The following is a 15,000-nucleotide window of genomic DNA, read 5'->3' on the forward strand; positions in this document are numbered from 1 at the left end:
ATGGAGCCCCTCCTTCCGACACTAATCTCACTGGATCCAGAAAAAAGTCCCTCTACATGCAGGAATTGCAGGAAAAGGGTGCCATAAAGAAGCAAAGCAATCAGAAGGCAGCAGCAACCCTTTCAGCTAGACCTGTAGTTCCCTCTTCAGATGTGAAGGATCCAAGAATTTCTGCTTTGGGTAAGGTCATCAGGATGTAGTTTTTTCTTTTTATTTATTTATTTGAACTTTTACTGTGAAAGAAGTGGCTCTTTTATTTATCAAGCATAGAACTTTAACAGGTCTGTTTTTCTTTTTTTCTTTCTTTCTTTCTAACAGGACAACAAAGTTACATCATTCAAGGAGATGTGTCAGAAGGACAGAAGATTCACAATGAAAACATCACCAAAATTGCAAGCATGTCTCATGATGAGCGCCTAAAAGCTCAGCAAGAACTCATGGCCAGCTTAGGCCCTAAAGAGCTTAACTTCTTACAATCACTGAGAAAGAAAAAGGAAATGTTAAAGGGCCAGCAAACAGAAGGTGAACTCATGGACTGTGAAGCTTCAGAAAAAGAAGGATCAAAGCCACTTGCACCTCCCATGCCTCCAAGTAGTGCAGACAAGGGAGAGGAATTACGGAAAGTGAGGTTTTCGGAGGATGTGGAGATGGAGACAGAGGGGATGTCAACAAGTACAGTTCCTGATGACTCCACTGTCAGTGAGAATGAGCTTCCCATACCCCCATCTGAGGCTAAGAAGTGGATCCACATGGATAAGGTTAGTGATTGTATGTGCTGTAATATCTAAAGATCTTTCACAGATTTTTTGTGAATGGAGCTCAAAAGGGACAAAAGGTTATTCAATATATGTGACAGGAAACCTAAACAGTGTACAAATGTCTTACATATTGAAATGCATAGAGTTCCTTTCAACTCCTTTCTCTCTATGGCTGGAGATTAACACCAGAAATTAATCTGAGTAGTATTTTGATATCTACTTAATAGGAATAAAAAATCATAAAAATATTACAAGTTCTCTTTATCAAGTACATTTACCTTTAAGGATTTTACATATTTTTCATTTGCTTTTTTTAGTTTTCAACTTTTTACTTTTCTTATATTTTCCCCTTGTTTATTATTCTTTTGTTGTTCTTTGCCTTTATTTTAGGGATGCACGTCCTCATCATAACTTATTTACAAAATTATTATTTTATTATAAGGAAGAAATTAAATATTTTCAAATTTACTTTAGCGACTAGTCTCTTAAGAATTAGTCCTCACTCGTTTCATTTCTTGCAGGTGGATTTAGAGAAGCTGAAGTGGATGACAGATATGCCTAAGCCAAAGCCCCTAAAGAATAATGAAGGGTTTGTTGCAAGATTCAACTTTGAAGGCGATATTTTGCCTTATGACGCAGATGTTTCGTATCGTGAAGCATTGCACCATCATGGAGAAGAGCCAGGTTGGGAAAATGTTTTATTTGGAACCAGCATATTATTTGACTTCATTCCTTGGCCAAATAGTAATTTCACTATTTTGTGGGAAAAAGGGCTGACATCGCCAACCAGCACTCAAAGAATGACTGTTTTATTGTGAACTATTTTGAAACATGTGACCATACAGTTGAGCACCATCCTTATGAAAGGGTTCTGAGCTAACCTGTTTTTGATATTACTTTTTATCAGTGTGATGATAGTTTCTATGCACTTGCACATTCATATATTTTCAGATACATTTGTAGTGACTTTTGAATGAGATAACCTTTTAGATGTAATTAAGTATACATTGTGTTACATTTCCAAACTGAAGTGCAAGAGTGATAAGCCTTTGGATGACATTATTTGCACTTTATGTAAAGCAAATTTTTATGTACAAGTAGAACTGCAGGGGAATGGCATACACACAAGGAACATTCTATTCATTTATATTAGTTATAATTGGTAACATATGATGTGTATATATAGTTTGTTGTATATGATTTTTTCATTTGCTTTTTCATCATACACACTATTATAAATTTCATAACTTTGAAATAGGTATTGCCAAGACGGGCTCATTTTTTTTTTTTTTTTTTTTTTTTAATTCTTTTTTTTTTTTCTCTTTTCTTTTCTTTGTCATAAAAGTGATCAAGAAATTCTATAATACTATTCACTGAATATCATTTCCCTTTTTTCAGGGCGTGCTGGATATACCCTTGATGAGCTCTTCATACTTATCCGCTCTAAAGTGTTGCAGCAACGACACATAGGCCTCCGCACCCTGGCCAACATACTGAGAAATGCAAAAGAAGGCTTATATGATACAGCTGTGAATCCCCCTATTATACAGTTAGTGGTGAGTTCCTCTCCTGATAGCTTTGTATTTTTTATTGTTGTCCTCGTAACAGTGTCAACCCAATGCCAACAGGTGATTTCCCAATATGTAAGCCCTCTCTCTCGGGTTGTGGCCCGGGCCCCGCTGGCGGGGGTTTGTGTCATCACCCTAGCATGAGTGGCACACGGAAAACGGGATTGGCGCTCCATGGCACGTATACACATGCCACCTAGAATATAGTCCAGGCATTCCATGGCATGTATGTATATGCCACCTGGCAGCTAAGGTTTAAGAAATTTTATTTGTATTGAAATTGGCTTTCTTTACATTATACATTTTGGAACAGAAATTCAGATATTGTCAATGTCCCTTTTTGAATCTGACAAGAAATTATTATTATTTTGCCAAAGTTGCTTAAGTTATTGGAATTTGGAAGTTGTACAACATTGCAAACTCTTAGTACTGTAGTGTGGTGCAGTGGCTGTATGGTGGTGTACTGGTCTAGCAATCTTGCTGACCCACAATCAAATCCCACGCCACCAGTGGATGGTAACCCCAGCCATTCCTTGCACACGGGATAATTTAGAAGCAAAGCAAACAGATAGCCTGTCACACCAAGAATATCCATTGTAACAAATCAAATTAAAACTCAGTCATTATTAATTATAATTATTATTAATTATTACTTTTCATAACACTTCAGGTAGAGGCAGGTGTCGTACTCCTTCTTCGCTTCGCCCTCGATGAATCTTCACTTCACGTGTATGGGGAAGCTGTGCGTGGCCTCTATTACCTCATAGCCAGTGAACCGGATGAGCGGTGTTTGGCCATGGTCCAGCCTTGGGCTCCTGCTGGTCTTGAACCAGGGGTGTCTAGTAAAATTCATGCAAGTGAGAAGGTAAAAGAAAAAGAGAGAGTAACTCTTTTGTTATTGTATAATGCTGTAGATATTTTTCTTCTAGACCTGATGAGGTTAATGTCATTTTTAAACTAGAATTTATGTAATCAGCTTTAGAACTTTTTTCATTTGTGGTGAATATTCTAGATGAAAAAACAATAACAATATTCAACTATAAAATAAGTTATTTTGTTTGCTTCTTAAGATGATGTTAAAAACGGTGAATAAAAGGTGATAATTAGCATAAGATTCACTTTTTTATATATGGACAGTGAAAAGTAACTTGGGTGTTGTATGAATTTTTAGTCTCGCAAAGAACTGGATGAAGAAGAAAAGGAACTGAAGGACATTGAGGTGATTAAACTTGACATTGTCCGTGCTCTTGTCAGAATGGACACCCACATCAGGCTCAGGTATGTTTTTTTTTCTCTTCTACTTTCTTTTCTTTTTTTTCTTCTTGTTTTTTTTTCTTTCTTTCATTGTTCTTTTTGTTTTTTTTTCCTTTTCTTGTTTATTTTCCTTTTCTTTTCTTTTCTTTTGTTGTTGTTTTTCTTTGTGTCTCACTTTAATACTGGTATGCACTATTTACAAATAATGAAACTGCTTCCAAAACATGTTGTTATCTTATATATCAGATGTTTATTTTATTTACAAAAAAGTGGATATTCATGTACAAGAGAGAACTTAATGCCACTGCCATTATATGGGGTATTACTATGAAGTAATTTGGACTTACTATTCCACAAGGCAAGGAGTTCCTATAATTCCTGAGCTATACTTATGCTTAGTATAAGTTGTACAAGACAAGAAATGTAAAACCTAGGTACTGAAGAAAAAAATTAAATAAAAACAAAACAAAATTCATCCATTTATTCAGGTACATCCTGGAGACTGTTAAGCCAAATCCAGACACAGTAATCTACACACTAGGCATCCTGACTCGAATTGTCCGCCACTCACTCACAGCTGCATGGAAGGTGGTCCAAACTCCCCGTCTTCTGTCAGTAATACTGGAAAATTTCCTCCCGCACAACTTGTCTCCATTGCTCACTGGTGAAAATGTCTCTTCAATGTCATCTGTGTATGGGGTCCCTCTCAAGCAGGCTCTTCATCTTTTAAGGGTAAGGCTGATTTTCTGATCTCAAAATAATGATTTATATTTAGTAAAATGTTGTTACTTTTCTACAAGTTTTTCTTTGGCATGTCTCTTTATTATGTCATTGTTAACAGACTGGTAAATTTTATCCAAATCAATTTTCTAACCAAATTTTCTACATGTAGGTCTTAGCAGCAAGAGGTCGTCAGCTGGCAGCAGTCCTGGTCAATACTCATGATGTGATGGGACGGATCCTCACCTATGTATCCTTGGAGCCCAGCGAGGTGGCCATACCCCTCCAAGAGGCCCTTTCCCTCAGTCAGGAAGCATATGCCACGTGGGCCACTCTTCTGGCATATGGACTGTCTAAAGCAGAGGAAGCCATTGCTAACTTCTATCCACTCATTGTGAAACAGTTAGTGTTCTATAGAGATAAAGTTCCCATCAATGAAGAGACTGAGAAGAATAAATTCAACTATGATGTTGGTGCACAACTGATCAATAGTCTGACCCGTGCTGTGAATGTGGCTGCCTCAAAGACTTTGCTCAGTAGTAGAATGAAGCTGAACCAGGGGACCGTCATGGGTGCCAGTGGAAAGGCAGAAGTTTTACCTCCTCCATCTCTTTCCTGGGATGACCTCAGTGATATCCCACAGCTGATAGAGACATGCCTGAAGAAGTGGCTGGTTCAACTTGAACGAACTGGTCAAACAAGTTTCTCAGCACTCCGTCTGTTGGGCAGTTGCTGCAGTTTCTTAGAAGCCTACTATTTGAAGTGGAAAGATCAGAGTTCATATAGTGGAGAGAGATGTCATCAAAAGCTTCAGAAATTGCATGATGAAGTTATTCTTCCCTTCCTAAATTCTACTTGTTTTAGCAATTTAGTGAGCAGCCTTCCTAAACATTCATCTCTTATCTGTGACTATCAGGTTGGTACAAAACGGGACCCAGTCAACCTTGGTTCTCTTGGTTGTGTGACACATGGAGGAAAAATTGTACCTGTAGTTCAGATTACATCCCCATTTCCTTTACTTCTTCCATTATCATCTCTTTTAGTTATCCTTCATTCCCTCCATCCATTCCTTGATGCACAAGGAGCCAAATTCTTGAATTTGCCTGAACTTTCCTCATATTTTCAAAAGGTATGTTGTTCTCATCATCATTTAACAGAACATTGGCTAACAAGAGTGGAGGTCCATATGATTTCCAACCTTTTACATTTAGCAGCTTTAAAAGGTTGCACTGAAACCAGTATATTTCATGAAACAGCAATGTGCATCATGGCCTGCATTCAGAAAGGTGATGAACACCTAATAGAAAAGTTGTTGAGCAATGTAATCTGTGCTCCAGAATTTACATCTGATTTATGTGAGATGAGCTCACAGGTTGATAATTTAGCACTGAATGATTATGAGCCTCTTATCTCCCCAGCAAAGGTTCAGCCAATTTTGTCACCAAGGCAGTTGACAGAAAGAATATCCAATTCTTTAGTTTCTATGTGCAGTGAACTAGTAGGTTCCTTGGCCAGTAAAAGAGAATATGAGGCAAGCAAGGTTTTGAGAAACGGTATTCATTTTGCAACCAATGGCATCACAATAGATCAGACAGAGACACCATTGGCTCTTGGCAAATGTTGGCCACTTGAACCAATCAAATATGTATACAAGACTTCCAGGACACAACCACCAAAAACTGATGACCTTCCTAAGAAATTCTCAAGTGACCAGTCATCCCCAGAGGACATTTTGACTGTCACAAGGTGCTTGCAGATGGCATACCTTGGTATCAAGTACCGAAGAAAGAGTATCTTGCAATCCACAGACATCAGTTCATGGTTGCAGCATCTCTCACTAGTGTTCCTTGTGGCCAGTGATATTTTCCTTGATGCAGATGTAGGTTCCTATCTCCAAGGTACAGTAATAGAATTACTACGCAATGGAGGATATGCTAAGCTTGACCCAGAGCTTACTATTGAAGGTTTTAATTCAAGCATTAGTTGGTATAAAGAACTTCTTGAGCAGTTTCTTGCAGTATCATATGGTGACTCCACTTTTGCCCTCTTTCTCCTTATCCCCATTCAACAGTATTGGCCCATTGAATATCGTAAGGAACTCTGGGGTGACATGTCTGATGCACTGACCTTCTTCCGTCTCACTCCACGGCAAGTTGAACAGTTCATTCCAATGAAGCAGTTCTTTGAGCCGAGAGATGATGATGAAGGCCTCATTATCAAATACAGGGCAAACCTTGGTTGTGGTAATGTTACTGAAGCAAGAAATTCATTTCTATACACTGTTGCATCTCATCATATCAGGTCCCACATAAAGAAAAGACAAACATAATGTCAGCAACTATTAAATTTCAAATTACTTTTCTCCTCATTGAAATTAGTAAGACTGTATCTCTTCGGTTATTTATATTTTTCTATTGTGTAATTTCAAGTTTGACCATAGTTTGTAATTTAGTGATGGTGCAGTAAATGAATATTATACTGTATTATTTTAATTCAAAGGGAATGTACATAAAAATATGAAGTACTAAATAATTTGAAGCCTTCTTTACCTGAGTACTGTATATACTCCATTTCCCACAGTGTGAGGGGTAGCATATATTTTTTTGTTGTGACCAAACTATTCACTGCAATTTTTTATATACTGAATATGCAGATGCCACATAATGTTGAAAAGGAAGTAAAATATCTGTGTGATGTTTATATACCTTATATTAATGTGCTATTACTATGGTAACTACTGGACAGATTGGCTTGAAAAAATATGCCAAGAAGCATGTGATGGATGTCAAGTGAAAACCACTTGTAACAGATAGTGTGCCTTCACTAATTTCCCCCTCCTCCTCCTCTCCCTTATCACTCATATCACCATTTCACGGACATAGACAGTGTGTCATTGTCTGATATTTCCAAATTAGTATCATGAGGAATAAAACTGTACTCGCTACCAAGTCTCCTGATGATATCATGAGAGATATATCCCAGGCCTCACATCTCAGAATAAAGTTAGTAAATAAGTCCCCAAGGCAACGAGACATATTTTTACAGGTGTAATTATTGCTAGATGTCTTCAGAAATTATCAATATATGTGAAAATAATAACTAAAATAATGATCGATCATAGTGGATAGGGAAAAAGCCATCAGTGCCAGTGTTATGATGCGTCATGTGACGTCACACATTATCAAAGCTTATATACTAGTGATACCATCACAATATCCTCAGAAAAAGGGTTACTGGCCCATCTCGAGGCCCATACTCTGCTATTATTACTTGGTGTATGAGCACACATTACCAACATTTCCAACGTGCACATGCTGCTTTCATGTGATGTATGCTTGTATGTCAAAACACATTTTTGATAGATATGGAGTTAATAATCAGCAATCAAAATGTTCACAATTTTATCAACTAGAAGCATGTGTTTCAAAATTATAAAGAAATACCTGTATATATCATATAAATTACTAATGTTATATGAGAGGATTATATCTCCAAATATTGCAAAAAAAAAAATAGTCCCTTGGTTATATGAAAAAAGAAAAAAAAAAACCATACATGTATGCAGCCAAGTTGTCCCATTTCAGTAAACTGGTAGCATGGAATATTATACAAAAGGCAATTCAGTTGCTTGCTTTAAAGTTTTTTGTATTTTTTATAGAAAAAGAGCAGTGAATGAATAAATACATTTTCAAAAACAACACAGCAATGTCTCAAATAACCTAATTATCATAAGTTACCCCATAAGCAATTGCAGAGCAGTTGCTCCACCAGGGTATGAAATACTACAGACATGAAAACATTACAAAATTCCATTACGTGAGAGAAAACCTGCATTACAGTTAATCCAAATGTTCCCCTGACAGCAGTAATGAGTAAGCGATTAGCCACCAAGGAGTCAATTAGTGGCCAAGGAGTCAATTAGTGGCCAAGGAGTCAATTAGTGGACCTTGTGACCTCACCTGATTGTGCCCTTCAATGAGTTTTCAGATAAAATTTGTTTTTTACCAGTGTTATCAATCAATAGCAATGCTGTTATTATTATTATAGACATTATAATTATTGTAATGTTATTTACATCACAAATAGCAATATAAGATTAAAGAAGATATTTCCAAAAGTCAAGGTAAAGGGTAAACAGATGGGATAAGCTGTAATAGTAATTGGCTCATTGTACTTGTGGCTATGTGTAAAGACAATAAATAAAGTAAACTCACAGTGGGTATGGCATATACTTCCATGCCATCCCTAGCAGCAGTGGGTTAATAGTCCAGGGGCATTCTAAGTAGTTCATTGTTCCATGTATTCCTACACATAGTTATATTAAGTTGAATAATAAGATCACATTGGTTAGGTGGTCACAAACTCATGTCAAGTGTAGCTGCATTCTTATAACATTCCAAATCCTAGCACTAAGGTACTCGTGGATTGAGGCATACCAGTATTTCTTAAATGTAACCAATTGAATTTGATTTTATGTTTTCTTTCACCTTGAATTCTCATTTGATGTGAGATTGGAAGTCAAGAAGTTCATGAAAATAAAAAGGAAATTTGGCATTAACTTTTATTTAAAATCATGGAATATACAAGATCTGGCCTGACAAGTTTACTTTCATTTCCCTTACTCTTCATGAAAGATTTACAAAAAATAACATTTTTTCTGTATATAATGAATAGGAATGCAACGATGATGAAAACTATCATATGCCTATGACAATGTCCACACCATGAAAAAGAAAAGGAAAAGTACTTCTAGTAAATCAAATATACAACATAAAGATTTTCTTACAAATAATAAAGCCACTTTCACTAACTTATTTCACCTTATGCTATGATATACTTAGAAGAAGGTAAGTAATAAAATCTGTTACATGACTTTCTGGTGCAAAGGAGACAATCAACAGTAAATTAAAATAAAACATTCAGAAATGGATTAGTCAAAGTAATTCTGGGACAAGGCAAATACACAGCCTTGTACATGCATCCATTTAACCAAATGCCATCATTACAACAAAATCTGCTTACTAACAGGAATGCAATGCTTTTGTTTCATGTACAAATTCAAATCATATGTAAACTAAATAACTCTGTCCTATAAAACTTTCCTAGCAACCAAACAATATGTTGCCATGGAGAAGTATATGGACTGTAATCAATAATATATATCACCATTTACAGAAGTTCTTGGTTTAAAATATTTTTAAAATTATGGTATAAGACATACATTAATGAACATCACAATTTTTCTTACACCAATAAAATGGATTTTAGAAGACATAACTGTCCCATGACTAGGGTATACCCTTAGGAATAATGAAATAAAGGTAATCAGCCATTGCCCCCCACTTGCTGCGGTTCTGTTGGAAAACTACCACCCAAGATATTAATCCAACGAGCCATACAATGGCCCCAATACCAGAGACTATGACATCTGAAAAAAAAAGAAATTCTATGATTAATTTTATCATACTTTAGTATATTCTGAAAAAAAAGTTACCTTTACACAAACACATGCACAAAAACGCGCACGCACACGAATACACACGCACACATGATATACATCATCAAAGATAATTCTGTGGTAATGAGAACGTCATACTTACAGGTTCGAATCTGCTTCTGCTCAGGATAAGGTGTTGCCCAAAATGCCTCCTTCAGGAACCAAATGGCATTCACAGCCCACATAAAGGGCAAAAGTGCAAATCCAGCTGGCAAAAGAAAATCTATATAATAGGGGTAAACATAATACAATTTTAGCATCAAAATTTGACATACATAATCTTTATATCCCAACAAACTTTGATAAAATTACTGATTTATTTATCTATATTATATCTCATATATACATATATAATAGTAATGAGAATTTTCCTTCCAATTTATAATTCAATAAAGGAATCATTCTAACAGCTATCTTGTCAAGTATACATAGATGCAGGGTTGTTATATATACATTTACACATTCACACCAAAAATCTGTATAAAAACTCTAAATACTAGAATTATATGCACAACAGAATATTTCATTTTCTCAATTATTTCTCAATTGCTCACCAATACTATGTACATATATATATATATACATATATATATATATATATATATATATATATATATATATGTATATGTATATATACAAAAATACACACACACATAAAAACACACACACACACATAAAAACACACACACACACATAAAACACACACACACATAAAAACACACACACACACATAAAAACACACACACACACATAAAAACACACACACACATAAAAACACACACACACATAAAAACACACACACACATAAAAACACACACACACATAAAAACACACACACACACATAAAAACACACACACACATAAAAACACACACACACACACACACACAACACACACACAACACACACACACAAAACACACACACAAAAACACACACAACACACACACACACACACACACACACACACACACACACACACACATATATATCAATGATAAAATACTCTACTGTGTTGATACTATGGTAGAAAAACCCACACAATGCACAAACTAGATTTATTGATAATATTGAGTAAAACTGTTGCAAGTTTGATCATGGGCTGCTTGCTGCATACATTGACCTCAAGAAGGCATTTGATAGTGCATTTCAACTAAAACCTGAAACTCGGGGGAATTTCAACAAGGACTTATAGTAAGCCTGTAAATTTATGCAGGGATGATTGGACTAATAGCAAGACTGTCTACCAGTACTGAAAAGTGTGGTAGGGGTCATGAGAAAAAAAGTACATTTTGTACACTTATGAAAATTATTTTAAAAAAGGGATAACCCCTTACTGGTTAACTTTTTTATTATGGCAATTGGTCCTTCTCAGACAACATTCATATCATCAGATCTATTCTCATGTGATGAGAAAGAATCTGATAATCATTTTCATTGCAATCACAGTCAACCATTTTGATGTGACAATCCTGATAGTAGGGGAAGGGTAATTCCATACCAAACCAACTAACCTATATGACAAAGGATCACAACATGCTCGCTGGTGAATTACATACTGTGTAAGAAATATTTTCCTGTCCCCTGACAAATCTTCGTAAGAGGGCTGCACTGTGTTCGCAACTGTAGTATTTCAACCTCCTTCTTCTTAAGTACATATAAAACAGACTCATCTGTCAGGTCACAACTTTCATTCAGCTTTAGACAAATTTCACATTTTTTTGCAGTTCTCCATCATTGAATACAACTTGGCAAATCTCAACTAACCTCCAAACCAAAGAGTTCACATTTCGAGCGGTTTGTTTTGATGCTTATCGGCTTGACCACACCATTAAGGGGTTAAGGAAGCTTTTGATATAAAATTTGCCTCACGGGGGAGAGGTACTAATTCACAGGGAGCCAATGAATATAAAGATGGTTTTTCAAGATTTGTATTTTAGTCATGTAGCATATTTTGGAGAACCTGTCATATTTGAACAGAACTTGAAAAGAGCCTTCAAATGAACAGAAATTTGGTGCATAGTCTTTTCTTACCATGGGAAACAAGTTCATGGAATGTGGACAGATTCACATATTGTAAAGGTAAATTTTTGTTTTCAATTTGTTGGTTTCATATGGAATTACCCGGAGGGTATGAAGTACATCAGGGAAATTTTGGGGTAAAGTAGGCTGAAAGAATAAAAAACAAAAATGAAAAAAAAAAAAACACCACAAAAATAAACACATAAAATCAATGTGTCCACCACCTTTGAAAGTTTATTGGCAACAGACACACACAGAATTTACACCTCCAAAGCCAATAGCCAGGAGGCTCCACCCCTGGACCTGTGGTCTTCATACAATATGTCCTAACTAATAACCCAACCTAGCTTAACACCATGGGACCTATATAATTCGCTTTACATAGTGCCTGGAATTGACACAAAACTGAAAACAAACATTTGTCACAGGTATTTATCAGGAAATGGGGTCTCCCAAGCACAAAATAACATATAAACTATCCCACTACTGAGTTTTGTGGCCAAATTAGTGTTTATCCTCGCAATGTAAACAAGATGACAGAAGGCAAAAGATGGGTCGATTTTCTCTCTTCTCAGTCATCTACCTCCTTTATTTCCTATTTCCGCTCGAAATGCCATAGATGAAAAGTGTCTCAGTGTTAAGCCTGAAATTCGGATGGTCATACACTGAAAATTTTACCCCGTAGCTTCTAGGGTTAAGAAAATCTGTTACGTCAATTTTCCTTGATGCTTCTGGCACGCACCAAACAAAACCGATAAGTAATCCCATATTGTTTCTTCTTCTATGAAATTACCAAACATGAAGCCTCTGATTGTAAATTAAGTATGTTTTAAGGAGAAAAAAAACAATGGAGGGGGAAGAAAAAAGTGAAAACAACAAGTCTCACACGTCAATGACTCACAATGAATTCCTCCTTTTATCGGCCAAAGTACGTAGTTCTTACCATACAACACACGGAGCACTTACCCATAAAGTATTTCCTGCATATGGCCAATTTTCTTTCATTGGGAAGTCTTTCTACATTCATAATTACAGAGAAGAGATTCGTCGCTTGGCTTGGCTGTCGTCTTCACAACTCGGCTCTTGATCCGGGTCGCGTTGTGGGGATGTTGTTGCCTTCTCTCTCATTTTAGTTTATCTTCATATACATTTGTTCAATATAATTTTCTTTTTTTTTTTGCTTTTTGATTGGTGGGTTTGAAGTATCGTATACACTTTTGTGCGATATTACTTTCTGGGATATTACTAAAATATTTAAATTCAAAGGGAAATAAGAGTAAATATGAGGTGCATCGAAAAATGCAGCAAATATTTAAATAAAAAAAACAACAACTGAGTAACACTTAACCTATCGACATAACATTAGCATATTATTATACGAAAGTTAATATAAACCACTAACTTCGTCGGACTTTGATAAAACCTCAGAGCAATCAAACAAATGCCGTTATCTGTTTGCTTATGATTTGTTCCACGAAAATGGCACTTGTTTACTTCGTGTCTCGGATAACTCGCATATCATCTCCCGACGGCCGTTTTTTAAAGAATTCTCTACGTATTCCGAGTAACTTCCAACGAAGCTTATGTCAAAGGACAGTGCTGACAGCCATAAACAGTGGAACAGGATCAGTAAGCCAGATATTGTCGAGAAATAACTCCAGCGACATGAGTTATAACAATCTCTCCCGGGACTTCGAGAAAGTCAAGTATGAAAAACTTTCCCAGTCTCAGAAGGAACGGAGGAAGGATTACAGCTGCGGCCAAAAATTCATCGAGCTGAAGAAGATCCCTTCCTGGCCTGCCTTCTACAAGGAGAACTCTCACAGCGTTTCTACAGCTGCACTTCCACAAAGCCTAGCAGAGAAGTTCAAGGATGAATGCAGCTATCAAGTGGACCCCGAGATCAACGAGAAGGTGTCAGTCTTCTATGGCGATATTACGAAACTAGAAATCGATGCCATTGTCAACGCGGCCAATAACAGCCTGCTCGGAGGTGGAGGAGTCGACGGTGCCATCCACAGGGCAGCAGGGCCATTCCTGTTGAATGAGTGCCAGACTCTCAATGGATGTGATACGGGTGATGCCAAGATCACCGGGGGATATAACCTTCCTGCGCGTTATGTCATCCACACTGTTGGACCTATTGGGGAGAAGCCGTCCATGCTAGAACAGTGCTATCGGAGGTCCATGCAGGTCGCACTGGAGAATAATATCAAAACCATCGCCTTTCCTTGCATTTCTACTGGGGTGTATGGTTATCCTAATGAAAAGGCTGTGCAGTTGGTCTTGCCAGTTGTGAGAACCATGCTAGAAGCCCACAAGGATAAGTTTGAACGAGTCATTTTCTGTCTTTTCTTAGATATTGATAAGAAACTGTATAATCGTTACTTGCCAATAATATACCCTTTAAACTAAGATCCTTAATAAATACTTGTTAATTCTTCCACAAAAGTTGTGTGATTACTTTTTTTTTTCTTTATTACGTCTGATTTCGTAACGAGTGGAAGAAGAAAAGCTTGAATAATTTTTGAGTAATTACTTAATCTTGCTGCATAAACTGATGTAGATATTAATAAATTTGAATTTTTGTTTAAATTCCCAAAGTATTTTTAACCACATGTATTGTTAATATATATATATATATATATATATATATATATATATATATATATATATATATATATATATATATATATATATATCTCACACTTGCACAGTAAATGTATAGATATAAATATTGCATATATATGAATATTTATATGTGCAAACAGTTTATACATATATTATGCATATATTACACTATTTGAGCACAATAATTAGCTTGCCATTTTTGGATGTAGAATACTGTTAGCTTTTTTGGGGCGTCCTACAGATGCTTGTGTTACATATCAAAATAGTCTACTTACCAAATTGTAAATCAGTGCAGCTAAAACTGAACTGTATGAACATTTTTCAGTACAGAATTGAACATGATATTTTTTTTAATATTATAAAGATTGTGGAATTATAGTTGCCATCAAAAACTTAAAATTAATTATTTTATGATTATTTCATATTTTCTTGTGAAAGAAATGTTTCCACATGATTTGTCTATTTTATGATTTATGTTAAGAAAATGGGATGTGACTTATTTTTTTATTATGTATATTTTTTACATGTGTCCATATTTTAAGGTTGCAGTTT

The 15,000-nt window shown here is 35.9% G+C and overlaps 3 protein-coding genes across 3 annotated transcripts in view; 2 read left to right on the plus strand and 1 right to left on the minus strand.

The window, feature by feature from the left end:
* The window catches only part of LOC125035025 (RNA polymerase II-associated protein 1-like), a 15,283-nt gene extending 8,451 nt beyond the window's left edge, over positions 1 to 6,832 (plus strand). Inside the window, exons 5-12 of the mRNA XM_047627085.1 lie at positions 1 to 180; positions 319 to 758; positions 1,280 to 1,442; positions 2,157 to 2,314; positions 2,997 to 3,191; positions 3,498 to 3,604; positions 4,069 to 4,312; positions 4,473 to 6,832. The exon at positions 1 to 180 is cut by the window's left edge and continues 4 nt beyond it. Of these exons, the coding sequence (XP_047483041.1) occupies positions 1 to 180; positions 319 to 758; positions 1,280 to 1,442; positions 2,157 to 2,314; positions 2,997 to 3,191; positions 3,498 to 3,604; positions 4,069 to 4,312; positions 4,473 to 6,629 (3,644 nt within the window). The 3' untranslated portion in view covers positions 6,630 to 6,832. The remainder of the gene's footprint in view (positions 181 to 318; positions 759 to 1,279; positions 1,443 to 2,156; positions 2,315 to 2,996; positions 3,192 to 3,497; positions 3,605 to 4,068; positions 4,313 to 4,472) is intronic.
* Positions 6,833 to 8,847: 2,015 nt separating this feature from the next.
* On the minus strand, positions 8,848 to 12,941 carry LOC125035027 (gamma-secretase subunit pen-2-like). The gene is made up of 3 exons (XM_047627087.1): positions 12,784 to 12,941; positions 9,901 to 10,005; positions 8,848 to 9,728 (listed from the first exon to the last, which is right to left on the minus strand). The coding sequence occupies exons 1-3, from the start codon at positions 12,842 to 12,844 to the stop codon at positions 9,589 to 9,591; spliced, it is 306 nt and encodes a 101-aa protein (XP_047483043.1). The 5' UTR covers positions 12,845 to 12,941; the 3' UTR covers positions 8,848 to 9,588.
* Positions 12,942 to 13,085: 144 nt separating this feature from the next.
* LOC125035026 (macro domain-containing protein CT2219-like) lies at positions 13,086 to 14,456 on the plus strand. Its single transcript, XM_047627086.1, has one exon. It carries the CDS (start codon positions 13,279 to 13,281, stop codon positions 14,230 to 14,232), a length of 954 nt encoding a protein of 317 aa, XP_047483042.1. The 5' UTR covers positions 13,086 to 13,278; the 3' UTR covers positions 14,233 to 14,456.
* Positions 14,457 to 15,000: the final 544 nt, after the last annotated feature.

Source organism: Penaeus chinensis, chromosome 19 (assembly GCF_019202785.1).
Source record: "Penaeus chinensis breed Huanghai No. 1 chromosome 19, ASM1920278v2, whole genome shotgun sequence".
In the NCBI taxonomy this organism is placed as follows: Eukaryota; Metazoa; Arthropoda; class Malacostraca; order Decapoda; family Penaeidae; genus Penaeus; species Penaeus chinensis.